The 20,235-nt window shown below is 40.6% G+C and overlaps 3 protein-coding genes across 6 annotated transcripts in view; 2 read left to right on the top strand and 1 right to left on the bottom strand.

Moving 5' to 3' along the window:
- Positions 1 to 20,235, bottom strand: part of WWC2 (WW and C2 domain containing 2) — a 298,844-nt gene that overhangs the window by 179,385 nt on the left and 99,224 nt on the right. For 3 of the 4 annotated variants that reach the window (XM_069855898.1, XM_069855899.1, XM_069855900.1), the window contains one exon: positions 16,083 to 18,705. In XM_069855898.1, the coding sequence (XP_069711999.1) occupies positions 18,639 to 18,705 (67 nt within the window). In that variant the 3' untranslated portion in view covers positions 16,083 to 18,638. Of the gene's footprint in view, positions 1 to 16,082; positions 18,706 to 20,235 lie in introns of those variants that run through there. The other variant, XR_011337363.1, reaches the window with a different exon arrangement.
- On the top strand, positions 12,932 to 13,585 carry LOC138720375 (claudin-22-like). Its single transcript, XM_069856564.1, has one exon. The coding sequence runs from the start codon at positions 12,932 to 12,934 to the stop codon at positions 13,583 to 13,585; it is 654 nt and encodes a 217-aa protein (XP_069712665.1).
- Positions 14,593 to 15,193, top strand: LOC138720374 (putative claudin-24). Its single transcript, XM_069856563.1, is given in 3 exon segments — positions 14,593 to 14,677; positions 14,680 to 14,730; positions 14,733 to 15,193. Coding segments are annotated over 3 exon segments (597 nt in total).

Below are 20,235 nucleotides of genomic sequence, written 5' to 3'. Positions count from 1 at the left end.
CTAGACTTAGGAAACCCCTGACCTGCATTTAGGTGGAAGCTGGAAAAGATGATGAGGAAATAGCACTATCTGCTTGCCCTGTTCTTCTGCTCTTCCCTAGCATCTACTACCTGAGAGGAATAGGATACTGGCTAAGCAGCACTTTGGTGTACGGCTGTAATCTGTGCTCTTAATGCACCTGCTTGGATCTGGCATGCTCTGTGTGCAACAAAAGACTTTTCTTATTGTTTGGGGCTGTCAGTACAGTTGAAACTCTTTGAGCTCTGTAAAGAACTGATTCCCCAACCCCCACCTGTTTAAAAACAAAGCAAGGTAGTCAAAGACACTTCACAATGTATTCAGACACAAATTCTCTTTTGAATCCTTAGGCAACCCACCTACTTGACTGCTTTTCATACCAAAATCTAACCATTTATGATAGAAATTATTTTAATTTTCTCCTTCAGGGCCCTAGATATGCCTTTATAAATTAGCTTTGTATCTATATCAGATGCTCATGGCAGTGAAGAGTCTCAAGTTTTCTGTATTAATTATCTAATACTTAATACATGTTGCATTTCAAAGATATTTTCCTGCTTTAGATTGCAGCATTTCTGCAAGGCACATTCGAAGAAAGCTTCTTGTCCCAATTTGCCCAGCTGACTGTAAGTCTTCCTTGCCATTACTGCTGAAATATTAGTAGGCAGCTCTCAGCTTTGTATCAACTACTGCTTCTTCCCTGAGCTGTTGGAAGCTCTCAAATTATGCATCTGTATGTCCTGTTTCATTTGCAAGAGTCATTCATTTCTGCCCTTAATTCCTATTCCAACTGGCATTGGGGATTGTGGCAGTCTCAGGCTGTGCTGCAGTACTTGACACTGTAAATCCTTCTACTAAAAGTTGAATATCTTTCTTCCATCACACTCCAAGATCTTTTTTAGCTGTTATTGGTTGTTTAGGTCATTTACTAGGCTCCAACAGTGTATTTTCACTCCTGCTGTTCTCTGATACAGAGAACTAAATCACACAAAAGACAAAGGAGCCAGGATTTTTGTTACCTTTTCACTGTGAGACCTCCCAAAGCTTTCCCTGGCTCACTTCTCCTGGTCTTGCACAAATAGCGTAGCTCTGTAGTCAACAGTGCATCAGAAGATCCTGTTGAATTGAGAATTTGGGGCTGTTATGCAGCACTGTTGCTGTATGCTGATAAAGTTGTTCCCTCCTCTGACTGGTTTTATTGCAGCTGGTCTGGGCCCTATGAGTATCGTGGGCTTTGGAGCCTGGGCTACCCCAGATCAGCTGGAAATAGAACCTTGTTTCCCTGTACACATCTGAGAAACCAGTTTATTTGCTATGTTTTGTGGAACACAGTCTCTTGACCAGAAAGGTAAATATTCTGAGTGATAGAGAGCTGGGGTTATTTAGCCTGGAGAAGAGGAGGCTGAGGGGAGACCTCATTGCTCTCTACAACTACCTGAAAGAAGGTTGTGGAGAGGAGGGTGCTGGCCTCTTCTCCCAAGTGACAGGGGACAGGACAAGAGGGAATGGCCTCAAGCTCTGCCAGGGGAGGTTTAGGCTGGACATTAGGAAAAAAATTTTCACAGAAAGGGTCATTGGGCACTGGCAGAGGCTGCCCAGGGAGGTGGTTGATTCACCTTCCCTGGAGGTGTTTAAGGCACGGGTGGACGAGGTGCTAAGGGGCATGGTTTAGTGTTTGATAGGAATGGTTGGACTCGATGATCCAGTGGGTCTCTTCCAACCTGGTGATTCTATGATTCTGTGACTCAAGCACACTGATGTTTTCTGTGCCCTAGAAAACAGTCCAAGAGATGTGATGGTTCTGTAATTAAGAGGGAGAAAGTGTCAAAGCTTCATGCTGACTCACTCTCTTCTGATAAACACTATGGCTCGTGTGGACATAGTATTTAGGAACTGAGCTCCAGATCTTTAACAAGATGTTCCCAAGCTCTGTCCTTTCCCCTCTCTTCCCTTTCCTCAAGCCACCCCACTTCCAGCCTTTCACAATTTGGACATAGTTTGATTGTGATTCAGAAATTCGAAAAAGGCTGCCTCTCTCTTGCATTTCTGGAGGTGTAATAAGAGTTCATCAGGGAGCTTGGTGATTAAACATTTCTAAAAGCAAAGCACTCGCAGAGGTAAGACACAAATGCTTTTCTGTCAAAGCTACTTGGAAGGATACCCACATATTCTCCACCATATCCACTGGGGAGTAGAGGAAGGGAGATGCTTATCAGCCTCCATCTTATTCCATATCTGTGCTAGGAGCTGGGAAAGGTCCTTATCCCCTCAACGTCATCATAAACTAGAATGTGTCTGTGTGTGCTGCAGGGAATGTGAACATCATACTAGAATTCAAAATTACAGGAAGTCATAAACTGTGTGTGATTTAATGATGTCGTCGACAACAAGAAGCAGCTGCTTCCTTTTTGGAGTTGCGAAAAGAGGAATGTGGTTTGTAAGAGTGCAGACAATGCTGCTTAGGAAGGCTGTGATTTTTATTTTATTTCTGTCACTAGAGATTTCTAAAGGAAAGCTAAATGCAAACGTTGATGCAGAAATAATTGCTGTTTCTGTCGTTGCAGATCACAGAATTGCTTAGATTGGAAAAGACCTCTAAGATAATTTGGATTAAAGTTTTATTAAACTGTGTTGATGTAGCATACCATTTTAAAGTGCAAATTTCACTCTACTTATTTATGCTAATGGTTTTGGATTCACTGCTTATTCTTTTTTATATTACACTCTCAAATTAAAGATTGGGGAAAAAAGCAAATTTGAGCACTTCTGCTGTATGAATTCAAAAGAGAATGTAAAGCAGCGGAAGCTGCTAGTAATATCAACCAAGCATTGGGCCAGGGAACTATCAATGAACATACATTGGTTCCAAAAAGTTTGTAATGGAATCAAAAGCACTGAAGATGAGGAGGGTCACAGACATCCTTCTGTGATAGACAACAACCAGTTGAAGGCTATTATTAAGGCAGGTCCGTGCAGAAGGTTGCAGAAGAACTAATTGTTGACCATCCAACAGTTTTTTCATTTTGATGGAGATGTCAAACAAGCTTGACAAACTGAATGAAAATAAAAAAATTACCATTGCAAAGTCTGCTCTGCACTGCTTTTGCACAACAGGAGTGATGCATTCCTGGATTGCATCGTTACATGTGATGAAAAATTGATTTTATACAAAAACTGATGGCGTTCATCTCAGTGGGTGGACTAAAGCAAGGCACCAAAACACTTCCCCAAACCAAAGCTGCATCAAAAGAAGGTTGTGCTCACTGGTGGTTGACAAGTAGAATTATCCAGTACAACTTCTTGAATCCTGGTGAAGCCATCAGAGCAGAGAAGTATTGCTAGGAAATCAACAAATGCACCAAGAACTGCAATGTTTATGTCCAACAACAGTTGAATTGAAAAGGATTGGTTCTTTTCCATGACAATGCTTGGTCACATGTCTGCAGAAGCTGCACAAACTGGCACATGAATCTCTACCTCACCCAACTTACTCACCAGACCTCTTTCCCACCAATTGCCACATTATCAAGCATCTTGACACCTTTCTGCAAGAGAAGGTTTTCCACAACCAAGCAGCAGCTCAAAATGCCTTCAAAGGATTCATCAGCTCCAGGACTCCAGAATTCTATGCTACCAGAATAGACTTGTTTCTTATTCACAAAAATATGTAGATTCTAATGGTTCTTATTTCAATAAATAAACTTTACTCTAAGCTGAGATACACTGCTTTAAAGCTGATGGTTAAAAACAACAATTATTTTTGCATCAACCTAATAACTGTCTAGGTTTGCTTTATTTTATCTTGTAAGAAAATGGACAAAAATTACTCTTAATGCTTCTTTCAATTTATATGGAAACAGCATGTAATTTTTTTCACCTTTGTGGGCAGCCTGCCCAGGGTAGAAATATTTCTGCACTCTGCTTCAGCAGTGTTCCTGTGAGTTGTGGTTCATGTAATTGGACATATGGATCAGATAGAGAAGTTCACTTGCACTCCTTGAGGGACATAATGTCCCATTTTTCCCTCTCCCAAAAAACCAGCAAATTCCGTAATCGTTGTCCTGCAGAGAAGTGATAATTAGATAAAGAGAAAGCATGATAATATGATGTAGCATAAACGGTTTTCACGTGAATACAGATGCATTACTCCCAACCACTGAACCTATACTTTATGAGAATCATCAGGCGCTTGGTGCCAGGAGCACTTCCCTAATCTCCTGCCATCTGTGCATCTGGCAGATTATTACAGGAAATTCATTCGTACATCCATGTGGAATTGTTGCCTTCCTATTTAAAAAAACCCAAGCTCAACATCATATCTTACAATGGAAGATACTAGATTTCAAACAGGCTACTGTTGAGAGAATTAGTTTTGTTTCCATTTTATTTCTTGAGCTAGAGTTCTTATTTTCCCCAAATGGCAAAATGCAGATACCAACATATCGATAAACCAACAAGATAGTGCTGTTCACACTGTTTCCAACTTCAGGAAAGATTTTAACAAAATTTTTTTCATCCTGAAGTGTATGGTGACCAGTAACATAATTATGACCATCATGATGGTCATGGTGTGAAAGAAGAGGTTTATTTTCAAAAATTAATTCTCTCTGGAACAATAACATACATGCTGTATTGAACACTGACAATGGGAGGGGAAGACCGCCGCAAGAGAGGTTACTACTCTTTCATCTGTTTAGAGATAATTGTGTATGTAATAACCTAGATGGTTTTTAGCACGAACAAGACCTCTATATAAGGATATTAAATAGGGATATACCAAAAAGAATAGTTTTGAGATAGTGGATTAGGAAGAATAGTGAATTTTACATAAGAACTAGGGACTAGTAGATAAAATTATCTACCGGTGAGTTTATAATTACAGGGGATAAAGTGATGCAAGGCAAAATTAAACTGTGGAAGTTATTGTTGTGAGGTACTTTGGATACAGCAAGCCTGTGCTTTAGTGGCAAATTCGTAGGGGAAGGGTCCCTCAAAGACTACTGAATGTGATGATGTAGATGTGAAGTCCAGGTTTGGGGATTTTTATACTGATGGACACAATATCAATCTATCTGTATCATGTTTATGTAATTTTTTCTTCGGGGCTAGATAAACTTTTGCCCAGGCCCGGACTAATACTGCCTTCTTGTATTGGCAAATCTAGCTTTGCAAATCTGTAGCAAATGCAGTAACGCGTATGTCTGCATTGTCTTTATACAATTGTCTCCTTTGACTAATGCAATTGCTAACTTTTGTCTTCAAGGGATTTTGTACAAAACAACGCAAAGGCTTGAGTATATTGCAGAATAGTCACTTTCCCAGTATCTCTTGCTAGGTACTATGTAAAAGAAAAAGTTGGCTTTTGTGACTGGCCAAAGAATTCAAAGCAGATGTCTACTCAAGTGAAAACAAGTTATCTGTAATTGGGAAATACCACTTGTAATAATCTTCTGAATTGTTTTCTTGCAGTCAGAATCTAAGCCTCTTCACTGTCGTTCATTTAGGATAAAGCATGTTCTGTTTAAATGTTTGAATCCATGATACAAAGGTTGCCTTCAACTCTGTTTAAGTGTGTCTAGAAAGTGCATCATACTTTGCAGAAGATATTTAATGCCCTTCCAACATACAGTCTTCATCAATTAGTTAAAACAGAAATAACAATTATATAACTATTGCAGAGGCATGATATTACAAGCCTTCAGCAGTTACCTCTCACTGGGTTGATACTGAACATGGGCAGGCGTTATTTCAATCAACTATTATAGAACTAATTGGAACTCCTGCAGTCTTACTCTTCTCAGCTACACTGTATTTTGGAATACACCATGCATTAGATGTGTAAGTGGATTCTGTGCATCATCCTTCTCACCTCTGCAGGCAGTATTCAAAAATCTGAGGATGCTGCTGGGTGGCCGCAATCAGAGGGAGAGCCAGAGGAAAGCAAAGTGAGGAAACTGCTGTTCCTTCTTCCCTCCGTGCATCCATCTCTTCCTCAATAATAGCCATAGGCATCTCCGCTTGACTCTGTCCTTACTGCCCACACCCCTGAAAAGAACCTAAATATAGAGGCCTTCTAGCTTTTTTTTTCGCATAGGGAAGGTGAGAGGGAGTAGAGAGAAGGGGTGGGGATGATAGTAAGGTGTATATTTAAGTTTTAACTAATACTGACAAATGTTAATGGTTTAATTTGTTAATGACAGGATGCCTAAGCTTTCTTGGATTTCAGCTGTGTGTGTGTATATTTAAATCCTAGTTACATTCTGGGAGGGAAGAAAAGCTCTACAACATTAGAGACAACAGTTGCTTGCTAGGAAAGAACTTCCCTTTCTGCACCTCCTAGCTCCCTGCACCTTAAAAGGTGAAACACTAGAACATTTTAACCCACTAGAATCTGAAGAACAATCATGTTTCAAACAACTACCAAAAATTTGTTCAGCTGCTTTTCTCCCTTCCCCCCAAATCTCAGTAACAGCAGATGAACAAAATGCAACAGGTGACCCTCACTTCCTTCACTTGTCAGAAATTCTCCTGGCTCGTTTAACACTCTGGCTAGCTTGATGTTAAAAGGTGTATGCAGTCTTCTAGTTTATGGTTAACAAGTCCATATTATCTTTGTAATGTCATGCAATAACAATTCTTCACGTAGATTCAGCTGAGTACTACAAATCATTTCTCTGAAGTTTACACATAGTAAGAAACACATCTTAAGGAATGAGAGAAAGCTTATTATAATGATTGTTTGCAGGTGTTTAATGAAGAGCGCTTTATATACGTGCGTGTGTGTGTGTAACACTTTTCAACCAGAATCTAATCATAAGGGATGGGTAACGATAAAGAAGCCTACGCATTTCGCAGCTCAGAAATTAATTTCTTAGACTTCCATCATTCAAGGAAACTACATTCCAATCACTGTTCAAGTGACATGAGTTTTCGTACTTACAGTAATCTCCTGTATTGACAGTACATGAAAAATATTCCCCTGAAGAATAAGGCTAATTTTCTCACTCAGTCAACCCTCACTTTGAAGTCTGGATTGGGATGGTGATGGAAAAGTTTCAGCAAAGGTTGAAGTACTGAGCCTTAAAGCATTCTTTATTCTTCCAGCATAATTATGGCAAATCTACCCTCTCTCATTTCAATCTTTTGAGTAAGTCCCTAAAGCAGGAATAGGCAGTTTCACCTTGCCATGCTTAACTCTTTCAGTCCCTTTCCCTCCGAGATCTTGTCCAACTGCCATTGATCCTACATGACATCTTATTTCAGACTTTTGATTAATCTTATAGAAGGGAAACTCTTAGAAAGGCCTTTCACACCTAGAAGTACATTTCTTTTGCATACATAATAGTCTCTTGGTAAAGATGCTTAGTAAATTTCACTCAGTGTTTGAAGAGGGAAGGTATGTAGCCTTGGACAGTCCTTGCAATACTGAAAGCTGGTGGAGGGAGGTCCTATTCAGACGGTCGGTGATGTCTGTCTTTCTCACCCAGGAGAAGGATCTGCAACTCCTTCTTGGTTCTTCTGAAGGTGACACATGCTCGCTGAATCCTCCCCTTCCACTGCTGCCCTCACCTCAGCTTTGCCTAGCTCTCTGCGTGCTGGCCCTGGTGCACCAGCAATGTAAAATCATCAGCAGTGGCCGCACTGCTGCGGTGTATTCTCTGCCTGAGTCAGGGAGGGTGGACTAGAAGAGGCTATATGGCCTTCATCGTGATTTCCTTTCTCTTTGCCGGAACGTCCTTTTCTGCTGTTAACTTCATAAAATATTCAGTTGTTGTTTGGTGACTTCTTTGCTCTAGCAGCATCCTAGCACTCACTGACACGTACTACCTCTAGACGTAATGCAGAAACAAATAATGTGGTGTCATAGATCATTACCTCTAAATATTGAGTTAGATGTTAGATGTAGTTAGATTAGTTAGATGTAGAAAGTGTAATCACACCATGAGCCAACTCTGTGTGTGTTTAAGAGTTACTCTCTCTTCCCCTTCCAAAATGGAATCTGTCATTATCTTTGTCACTGGCTTTCAGAGTGGCCTCTAAGTGTCCATAATTAAGGATCGCTGCTGGGGATAGCACTAGGGTTCAGGCAGGTGTATAACAACAAGTGCCCCGCATACACTGCAATATGGAATATTTGTGGATGTTGTGTCAGTTTGATTCACTGAACTTCTCACACGAACACTGCATCTACCCTTCCAGGTCTGTTTGAGGCTGCCTAACTTGGTACTATAATTTCAGCTGGAGAAACAAGGAGGAAATCAAACAGAAGAACCAACATAATAACTTCAGTAATAAATGAATAAAATACCGATCAGTCTTCTTCATTAGCAGGCCAGAACATAACTGCTATCACTCTGTTGCAGAGTTTACGACTCTCAGTGGTTGGAGGCACACAAAGAATTTTTCAGAGAGAAGTCAACCTGTCTCTATAGTAATGCTCTTGGAAGCACCCTGAAACTTTAGGATCTATGAATATAAATAATTTTTTTCCAAAGTTCAGTTTAGTGCAAGCTAGAGTGAGTCAGTGTGGGTAGCAGTATGGGTTGTGTTCTTTGCTTGATGTTTCTATAGGTTTCACTTAAGGGCACATTGCATATGTAAAACCAAAAGATGCTCCAGCGTCACCAGCTTGGGTAAGAAAATGCTAACTCCCGTAACTTCCAGTGCAAGCAATAAGGTAGAAAGCAAAAGACTGCCAAGCTGAATTAATTAACTCACTTGTAGTAAGATGCTGAAGGCACTACCTTGCCAACTCCTGACAGTTGCTGTGTTTTACTGGCTATGACTAAGATTGAGTTATAGGAAATCTATACACTGGCTCTTTCTTTATCTTTTGCATATGGATCCATAAGATGGAAATCCGAAGGTAAGAGAGATCTGTGAATGATTCATTAAAATACTAGATATTTAAATGAGCAATGAAAAATATTTACAGAACTCTATGATTTTCTTCAGATTAGCAAAAATTATGGTGGTGTCTGGGTAATGTTATTGGAGACACTTGAACTTCATAGGTGAGCACATTTTTTTGACTGCTGGAGGAGAGTAAGCAAGCCTACAATACGTACATGCTTATGCCTTGCAAAGGAACTGTGAGAGCATAGGAAAGAGTCAATCTCCTATAATACACTGACTACTTTTGTGGGATTAAATTGCCTAATCAGCTCCCAAAGTGCTGCACCCGATACTTTTTCCTGCTTATGCTGAACAGAAAACATTTGGATAATTGTGTGGGCTGCAGAACTGTGTAAAGACAATTCCCTAATACTCTTTGCAGGGGGTAATGTATTAGAGTATCTCTCTCTGGCCATGGAGATTCCCAGGAGACTTATTGTAGTGGTAAGGCTTTTAAAGAAAATATGTATTACTTGCAATAAAATTAAGAACCCTTGTGTTCAGCCTGAAAATGGTTTATGGGGGAGTAAAAATTCAATGCACTTACCTGCATAAAATGATATGCATACTGACCATCCTCATTCTGCTTTAGTCTAATCAAAATCAGTCTGCAAAATGATGCTTGGAGTTAGTCAGAATGAACAATGGGATCTCCCATGCTTTAAACAGTATTACTGAAACTGTAGGAACCTGATTGTGACATGCACTATAGTCTTTGCGGGCATTATTTGTAATGAGAGGTACAAAACCTTAATGTCTTGCAGAACTGGCTGCTGGAATAGTCAAATGGCAATAGCAGCAAGTGTAAGATGTACCAGTCTGGGTGTCTATGGCAAGTGCCCAGCTTCAGGGGGCCTGGTGCTCCAGAGAGTCTCTGCTGGCTCCTGTATGAGGCAGCCACTGGCAAACTGACCAGAAGTCTCTCTTATTTGTACCTCAGTTCCTGCTATTCAGATTACTGTAGCTGCTTATGGTGCTGTGGTTGATTCTCCTGAATGTTGTTTATCTTCCAAATCAGCCCAAACAGTAGAGCAGGAACTGCTGGGAGCTCTGGGCTCAGTGGTGGAGAAGGCCATTCAGCTGGTGCTGAGAATGGCTGGGGTGCATGTTGTGGGTGCTGTACATTACTGAATTCTTGCCCTTAGGATCTGCAGGAACTCTGGCCTATTACCTTTGGCATAGGCACGAGTCTACCAAAGTGAAATAATTCTGGGAATGAAACATTTTTAGTTGTGAGAGAGAAAGAAAAGGGTGGAGAGCAAAAATATGAAAGAAGGACAAGGGAAAAAGGATTAAGACTTTAAGAATTTACACATCTAGGGTCAGTTAGACGTGTGTTTTTGTAGGTTTGCTGAAGTTTTCATAAAAGTAGTTAAGTTCAAAGGTAAGGCATCTCAGACCTTGTCACTAGCCAGGCAACAAGGCAAGTCCTACCTGTATTTTTTTTTCCACTGGAAGAACAAGGATTCTTTTATAATCTTGCACAGGATAGCATAAAGAAGCTTTGCTTGCTTTAAGTTAGGGCACGGTTAATAGCAAGTTGCAGAACTTAATTGGCAGATCTGACTGATGCAGCAGTCAATGCTTCTGATTGCTAAAATTTAAAGGCTGGCAAACTGCTGCAGTTGTGGCCAAAATAAGCAAAATGAATGACAACTTCACATGCCGGATCTTGTGCTCTCACACCGTATTGACTGTTAGAATTAAGAGCAGAGAAGAAAATGTGAAAAGCTCACAGACGAGAGAAGTAGAGGGCTACAAGGATGATCCGAGGGCTGGAGCACCTCCCATATGAGGACAGGCTGAGACAGCTGGTCTTGTTCAGGCTGGAGAAGAGAAGGCTCCAAGGAGACCTTATAGTGAACTTCAGTACCTGAAAGGGGCTACAAGAAAGCTGGGGAGAGGCTGTTCACAAAGGCTTGTAGTGACAGGACTAGGGGCAATGGGTATAAACTGGAGAGGGGCAGGTTTAGACTAGACATAAGGAGGAATTTCCTCACCATGGGAGTGGTGAGGCACTGGCACAGGTTGCCCAGGGAAGCTGTGGCTGCCCCATCCCTGGAGGTGTTCAAGGCCAGGCTGAATGGGGCCTTGGGCAGCCTGGTCTGGTGTGAGCTGTCCCTGCCCATGGCAGGGGGGTTGGAACTAGATGATCTTTAAGGTCTCTTCCAAACCAAACCATTCTACGATAAGCACGACAGGCTTCCAGTAACAGTCTGGCAGTAACCATCATTTAAAAGTCAAATAAGCATGTAGCCCCTGAAGGAGCAGAAGCAGTCCTGAATTGTAGTTGTTTATCTGAAAAATTATTCAAATAGTGTTATGGAGTTTCTCACTGAATGTTGTGATGATTTCCAGAATTAGAATTCTTGCTTGGGGAAAGGGGCGAGAAACGATGCTGCCAAATCTGAAAATATAATCTAGTGTTTGAATGAATAGAGAGTTGTATTTTTTCTTGTTTTGCCTAGTGGATGGCCAAAGTTAGAGCCTTGCTTGTATTAGTTTGTTCCCAGTGTTGTCACTAATATCCTTAGTGGTTCCAGCTCTTACGCATGGTAATTTTTTGACCAGCTGTGAGTTGTTGTACTGGGCTGGTACACGAGCTAAAGGGAGATAGATCATTTTTCCTGGTATTGGCTCTTCAAAGCTTGTGACAGCAGAAACACAAGGGTTAGAAATTAAGACTGAATACAGAAATGAGAGAGAAGGTACCTTCTCACAGTGAAATTTCTTAATGATACCTTTCAGGATTTCGGAAACCTTCAAAAGCAGTGTTATATTTTTCTATCACCCGATAACCCATTTTGAGCAACTGAGAATTAAAAGATGCAAATGAGCACTTTATCACACCTGGGAAATGAAGCCAAGAAAGACTGGAAAGCATCTCTGGGTTGTACATGTGTGTATGTGTTCCTGCTGCTTAGCTCCCTCCTGCACAGGCTCTGCTGCTACATCTGTGGAGGGGAACAGCAGGCAAACGTTCTCGTTGCTGACGCTGTAGACAAGTACAAGCGTAGTTGACATGAGAGCAGGAAGAACGCAGGGTTACCTAGTGGGGTAAGGGCGCTATGGGATCTTGTTTTGATCAAAAAGGCACTAGGCATTCCTGGCCCTGGGAGCACTGAGTGCCAAATGTCATTAGACACTAAGCATATACACTCTGTGCCATCTGGGACATGAGCTCTAGGAAAGGGGACACTCTGAGCTGGTGTAAGCCGCTACCGTGGTGTTGCTGAAGTCCTGGGGCAGGTAAAGTTTATGCTGGCCAGTGATCTGCCCAGCTTCATTATGGTGGAGGGATGTCTAGGATTTCATTTTCTACGGTACTTTCACCATACCCGTCTCCTTTTCCCCTTAACAGTCAGTCAAAACAAAGCCCATTTTAAAGGAAATGAATGTAGAAAATGTGAAACGTAAGGATCTTTTACAAAGGGTCTTTTACAGTGCAGGGGACATAAAACAGGGCAGTGGAAGATAAGCCATTATGTATGTTGAGGAAGTCTAAGAATAAAGATTATAGGCAAACAGTCTACCTTTCTTTACAAGGCCTTGATTTACATCCCTGAAATCTCAAATTTAGCTATTACAATGAAGTCCTGTTGCACACAGAGCTGACTTTTTATCACCACTTAAAATCTAATTAATCCGTATCGAAGCACAAAGATTTCTGTTGTGTTTTAGGGTGAGGGGTCATAGAGCCCTCTTTGTTCATCCTCAGGCTTGTAATCATCAGGCATTGGGATATAATTTTACCAAGCAAATTGGAAGGTAACAGATCAAATCCTTATCGGAAAGCCTAACTCATGGTTTAGTGAAGTCCTTCGTCCTTTATGTGAAACTTTATATTCATGAAGAACAAAAAAGTGTTTCAGAGCTTAAAAAGGGTTAAAAGCAAGGGCTTATATTTTGGGCAGCAGAGAACCAAAATCATCATAGCTTCCACCATCGCTCAAGGTAGCAGTTGTTAAAGCTGCTGGGGAGACCTTCCTCGTCAAGCTTCTAGGACTCTGCTCTTAGAATGGCCTTGGTCTATCGTCTAATGATGCAATTAAGTGGTGTGCTGTTCTCCCTCGTGGGATGGGTCCTATCCTGTCTCACTACGTACTTACCCCAGTGGAAAAATCTTAACTTGGAACTGAATGAACTGGAGATCTGGACCATGGGACTCTGGCAAGCTTGTGTTGTCCAGGAAGAAGGGGGAATGCAGTGTAAGGACTTCGATTCTTTCCTAGCTTTGCCTCCAGAGCTCAGGTTTTCTAGGATTTTGATGTTTTTTTCCAATGGATCAGGGCTTTTGGGTCTCTTGCTCTCTGGATTTGGGTTGGACTGCTTGAAAATTGGTGAAAGGCAACAGGAACAAAAGAAACGGCTGTTGCTCTTTGGAGGAATGCTCTTCTGGATATCGGGGATTACAGCTATTGTCCCAGTTTCTTGGGTTGCTCATTCCACAGTCCAGGAATTTTGGGATGAGAATATACCAGATATTGTTCCCAGGTGGGATTTTGGGGAAGCGTTGTTTGTTGGCTGGCTTGCTGGATTTTGCCTTATATTAGGAGGATCCCTACTTAATTGCACAGTCTGTTCAACGGAACTCCATCCATCTTCGGTCCGTTACACAGTAGCAGAACAGCAAGATCAGTGTCAACACTTGGAAACTGAAACGAGGTCTTAAAAAGGAAGGTTTTAAGCGGTACAGAAAGAGCACCCTATCCTTTTCAAGCCTCAGTGCAAGCCAGAAGCTTGTTCCAGTACTAATTCAAAGGACGCTTTGTTACCTAGCTGATTTTCTAAACGTATGCCTGTATGGGAAGGTGGTGTGTTTTCTCACCTGCAGAACTGTTCAAAACTTTATTTCACAGCAGAATGCTGAAGTTTTCATAGACTGCGCAGAAAAGGTGTTTTTGCTTTCTCAACTGCACCGTAAAATCCTGAAAATGAATATGCATGTTCCCTTACAGCTTGGCTATTAATGAAGGCATGCCTCGTTTTCATATGTAACCGATTAAATGAGTCCAAAGTTGAGAGGTTTCACGTCTTTAAACAGTCCTAATACATGTGTTGTATCCAATGTTTTTTCTGTGTACTTAAAAATTGTTAAGAAAATGTAGGTTTCTGAGATTCTAGCAAGCTTTGCAGGTGACTTTTTGTGCGTGTGATGTTAACGCTGTGGATGCTTCATACCCAGGAAGCTGGGTTTGCCCAGTCTAGCACACTGAGCTGCCCGTGCAAGTTCCTCTAAGCATTTCTGGCACCTGCTTACTTTATGCATCGAAAATAGCCTGAGAAATGCTGCTTTAACAAATGCTTACACTATCTTTGGGTAATAGAGCTATCCTTAAGCTCCATTCATCTAGAGCAACATGTTCTGAACGCATAATGTAATACTTTAACAGACTGATGGAAAGCAAACTGTATGCTTTTCTTAAAAAATAGACAAAACAACCAACCCCAAAACTAAAGGTGAGCCCGGCCACTCCCTCAGCTACTGGTTTACCCCACTGCCTCCTAGTCCCCCCAGCAGTGCACACGGAGCCAGGCAACACAAAGCAGGAGGGGGAGGAATATTTCATGCTTTATAAAGCATTTTTTAAACTTTTGCTTTTGTTCAGTATGACAAAGAATTGACCAGGCCACCGTCTGCAAAAGCAAACGGTTTAGTGCTTCTGTTGACTGCTAAGAATGAACTTGGCCCACAGGCTACAGTCAGTTGGATTTTTGTTGTCTCCACTAGAATGGATTTTAAGTGGTACCTGTAACTGTTTACCAGGAAGAATCTCAGTTTAGACTTAAATGTTTTGGAGCTTTGGACCAGGGGACTCTGCAAACCTGTATAGTGCAAGATGTAGGAGGAACACAGGGCAAAGATTTTGATTCTTTCCTAGCTTTGCCTCTAGAGTTCAAGATTTCCAGGATTTTAGTATCTATAGCAAATGGACTAGGACTTCTGTGCCTTGTGAATTCTAGTCTTGGTTTGGACTTCATCAAGATGGAGGATACAGAGCAGAAGCTAAAGAAACAGCTTTTACTGCTTGGAGGAATACTCCTGTGGATATCTGGACTTCTGGCCTTAGTCCCAGTTTCTTGGGCTGCCCATGCGATAATCCAGGAATTTTGGGATGAAGACATCCCAGAGATTGTGCTCAGATGGGAAACTGGGGATGTGCTGTTCAGTGGCTGGTCTGGTGGATATTTTATAATTGTAGGAGGATCTCTACTCCTCTCCACAATCTGCAATGGCAGATCTGCAAGACACCCATCAACAGCTGGAAACGGGAAGTAGATGACTTTAAAAAGGGTAGATACCAGGTTTTCAGATTTCTTACTGCTGCATTACAGTAAGAAAGGCCTGCTGAACAGACAGGTTACTGTTTACAAGATCGGGGGGAGGGATTATTCTTTACTAAGTAGTTCCTTTAATCGCTACTTACCTCCAATTTTAATGATGTTAATTGATGGAGCTACAGAGATTGAAGTCACCACTGTATTTCTCAAAAATCTGATCAACTGCAGATTTTAGTTTTGTAGGGTTTTTTTTTAAGGATAAGTGACTATGACATTTTTAATCTCTAGGCATGCACGGATAGTTGACATCTTCTAAATGGCACATCTCCTGCTAGGGCTGCTTTAAACAATGTGTTTCTTCTTACAGAAATGATATTAGTTTAAGTCCCGAAACAGTTTGTTGTGCCAGTTCAACAATCACTAGAAAAACCTAATACAGTGCAACCTTGAATACCGTTCCCTGCCCCTGTATCATTTACACTAGTGTGAACTAAATGTGCTCAGACATGATGTCATGTAATACAAGATTCTCCAGTGTGTGTGAGAGAGAGAATATCTGACTGAATGTAGCCCTGCACAGTCTCCCTCTAAGCAAAACCAGTATTTCTGATTAATGATGAGATACTGTGCAGTGCAGAGTTGACTGTGGTCACTGTTAGTGCAGTTTTTACTTAATGAATAGAAAGAACTAACTTCAAGTATGTGAATCACTTTCTATATAACTTACCCTAAGACTTGTCAGTGATTGATGTAACCTTTCTATAAACTGCAATGATTTTACATTGACAAAGCTGTAGCAGCCATCTGTTTCTGCAGAGAACACATAAAGGCATAGAACAGCAATAAAAGAATTAAATAAAAACACTAGTCTGGAAAAGAGCTTTGTTAAAAAAATGTATTTTCCAATCATTGAAACACATGGAAAGTGCAGAGACAAGTTAATCTATGTGATGTATTTGCATACTCTTACAGACAAAATTAGAACAGAAACACATTCAGAATATAACCTGATTAAATATTTAGTTCAGTCCTGAGCATTTGATATTTCATACAGTATAAACATAGCAATAGTAAAAAAAAAAAAAATCTTAAAATTATTTGATTTGCGTTCTATTACAATTTCTGCTAAACTTCACTCATTTGGCTAAATAGTCTTGTACCAGCAATATTTAGATTTTGATATATGCAACTTTAGTGACATTGGTACCTGGAAACAGAACTAATTACATTCGTTATACCCTGCTGAGCAGCGTAAATTCCATTTCAAGAGTGATATTTATAATTTTATACTGATGGGGGTTTATTTGTATGTATTATTTTAGCTTATTCTATTGAGTGTTTCAAGTGTGAGTAATCTGAATTAGTAAAAAAAAAAACCAAACCAAAACAACCCCAAAGCTCCAAACTCAGAATTGTTAAAAGCTGCCTAACAATATGTTCAACTTTACCGATTTGGAAAATGAATCTGTTTAAGTCTCACATTTTTAAATGAGTTTTGCAAGCTAAAGCCAGCAATCCTGTAATTTTGACCACACCTCATGCTTACAAATCAGACAGTAACACTTGTCTTGAAACAGCTAATCTGACAAGAATTTAGACGGCTCTAAATATTTTTCACAACAGCATCCTTAATGCCTAACATTGTTATGGCCAGAACTGAACTATATTAAACAGAACATAAATAAGACTGTAAATAAATAAAAGAAAAATCATAAAGTACACCTCTAAACTTCATTCTACCAACAACTTATATAATCAAATTGAGAAGTTGAAGCTGTCAACCTTCATTTCACCTCTACATTAAATAATTCCAGATTTATTTTTTGTGTAATTGACCTTTCAAAGATGAATGTTATCTCAAACCCAAGAAACAAAGACCAAATGGGGCATTCAGAAAGGATGTTCAATCAGTCATCTTGTCCAAAATAGCACGCCTGGCTATACATTTAAGCGAACTGATGTATTTGTGCATAAGAAAACCCTTGGGTGTTACACAGACCTCTCATCGCAGAATTGTCACTTTGAATTTGCGGCAGCTGCTACCGTATTGTGGTTATGTTTACTTCCATTTTCTCACCAAGTAATTTACAGCCTTTTTTAAAAGATGAAGTCCACACATATGTGGCTTGTTATTTGAGGAAGAAAACTTCAGCCAGTGAATTAAATTCAACTGAGTGCAACATATTAAGTAGAAAATGAGATAATTCTGTTGGCTGCACTGTCCATCTACTTACACAGTACCCGCAGAAGACGAGACCCCAAGTGCTTCACCAAGACACCTACATTTAATGTTCTGGACTTCTTACGGATGAATCCAAGTTGATGCTTCTTCCTATCAGACTGCTTCATGCATGACCAATCTGAAGTGTGCTGTTCACATCTGTTTCTTAAAACTGTGCACCCTTAACGGCGTATGGGGTCGATTGTGTGTTTTTAGAGTTGTTGCTTATTGTACTGCAATGTGTGAAGACTTCTAGTCAAGAACTTTTCTTCTTCAGAAGGGTTTACCTTACCACCAAGACTACTGATATCAGAGTTAGCACATGATATTTTTTCTCCTGGTACAAATACTTTAATGAAAACATCTTTATATTTGTAAACCTAACACATACTTCTACGTCTTCCTAGTTGGCAACAGGACAGCCACTCCAACCTAAACATTAACATAAAGATGCTCTCATTTTTAAGGGTACAGTGGATTTAAATGTCAGTATTATGAATTTGATTCGGTTTCCAGTTCAGAAAGCAGCTGCCCCATTGGGTAGTCTCATAGTTACAAGTTTTTAGGGTTACTTGTCTGCCTGGCCTTTTTCTCTCTCTCGCAGATGCAAGAAACCTTTTAGTGCAGGTTAAAGTACTGTACATTCACAAAACTAAACTCTGAACTCTTGTCTCTTCCTACGAAGTATTACAATCAAAGCAGAAGAAACTTGTTTTGGAAAACAAGGTGAGTGAATCTAATTAGCAGCTGTTGTGAGGCAGCCTTGATGTTTTGGAAAGAAGCTTACTATAAAAGTCAACACTCGTACAAAAATATTGCATGGCAAAACAGCCATCTTCACAGTCTGCTCACATGAAAATAGTGAAAAGATTAACAATCTTCTGTTGAACGTAATATTTCTCAATACAGTGCGGTTCAACAGGATACATGCTTAGTACTGCCTTGGTTCCTTTGTTCCATCTTTACAAAACAAAAACATGCAATACATACAAACTGTACAAAATCAGCATCAGCATACCAAAATTAATCTACTTTGGTTTTCCGGTTGTTGTTGAGTTCTGCGTTTTTTAAGCACACAGCAATTCAATTCACTATATTTTACAAATAAACATATCGATAGTGAATGTAAGATAGAAGATCTTTATAAGCAGGTCACTAGAACTACAAAGTTCATCTGAAAAGAGATGAGCAAGTGGAAAAACACTTCAATGAAAATGCATAATTATACATCATCAGCTGGAAGGGCTGGTATACTGATCTTTGCTCTTGTGAAGTACGCTATCTTCTCCCTGAAATTGGGAAAGAGAACACATTATTTTACTATTTATGGCATGAGTCCAATGTCATCTGCTGTACAGATGTAATGTTGCAGCATAGTTCTTTAAAATATAGGATTGGACAACTTAAGGTGAGGAAAATACAGAGCGAATTTATTTACAACAAATGTGGTTGCCCGAGCATTCTGCCATAATTCCCTTCCTAGGCAGAGTTATGTAAAAAGCAGCTCCAATTTGAAAAAAAGAAAAAATATCAATATTTCATTAATAACTCCAGTGATGAGACTGAAATATTGATCTAGTCTCTGAATTTTCTATGATGATATTTCAATGCGGGGGGTGAGGAGGCAAAATAAAGCATTTTATCCTGACACAGGAAAAGGGAGGTGAAAAAAAAATGTGGTCTGGGCAAGACTTAAAGGAGCAGAGTTGTCAGCCCATTCTCTAAGTTGCTTCTGCTGTGCTGTTCCCATTTCTGTCTCCTATGAACTGAGAGATTACTGAGGCATAACAAGTTCGCACAAGCTTGTCTGCCAGCAGCCTAGAAAGCTGATGATAAGTACTAGGGGCTTAAAAATTAAAGCTCAGAACAGTCACTCTCCCCAAGAGCTTCAAAAATGCCTTTGTGTGATTAGTCTTCAAGGCCGGAGCACTGTAACAAGTCCAAGTAGCAGGGCGAGTACAATTCAGCCTTAGGAGGTAACTATTTGCCCAGTAGACTAAGTCATGTTTTCCACTGGGGAAGCTTGAGCGCCCTTCAGAAACAGTAGCTCAGTGTGAAATCAACTATGCAAACTGGATTCCTCAGCTAATCATGTGGTGCTTAGAAGATAAAGGAGAAAGGAGTCTTACAATATTCTTCTTGCAGAGGAATGATGTCTGGAGCACTATTACATGTAAAGTTGTGCAGCAGCCTGTTTGTGGCAACTGATAAAATGACCAGCACCAACCAAAACTCTTTCTCAAGACCAGCACAGGAAGTTAACTGTTTGAAGATGCTCTGAGTTTCATACTGAAGATAAACAGCTCAGCTGTAACGCTTTTTTTTTGCTGAGAAACCCCTTCCCTTTGTCTCTGGCTTTGATTCTGCCTCACTTAAGAGTTGGGTTTTACAGCGTGTGCCTCACACACCCCTATTTGCTTATAGAATCATAGAATCACAGAATAACCAGGCTGGAAGAGACCCACCGGATCATCGAGTCCAACCGTTCCTATCAAACACTAAACCATGCCCCTCAGCACCTCGTCCACCCGTGCCTTAAACACCTCCAGGGAAGGTGAATCAACCACCTCCCTGGGCAGCCTGTTCCAGTGCCCAATGACCCTTTCCGTGAAGAATTTTTTCCTAATGTCCAGCCTAATCCTCCCCTGGCAGAGCTTGAGGCCATTCCCTCTTGTCCTGTCCCCTGTCACTTGGGAGAAGAGGCCAGCACCCTCCTCTCTACAACCTCCTTTCAGGTAGTTATAGAGAGCAATGAGGTCTCCCCTCAGCCTCTTCTTCTCCAGGCTAAACAACCCCAGCGCTCTCAGTCACTCCTCGTA

This window comes from Phaenicophaeus curvirostris, chromosome 4, assembly GCF_032191515.1.
Source record: "Phaenicophaeus curvirostris isolate KB17595 chromosome 4, BPBGC_Pcur_1.0, whole genome shotgun sequence".
NCBI classification, from domain to species: domain Eukaryota; kingdom Metazoa; phylum Chordata; class Aves; order Cuculiformes; family Cuculidae; genus Phaenicophaeus; species Phaenicophaeus curvirostris.
This window is presented reverse-complemented; position numbering and strand designations above follow the sequence as displayed.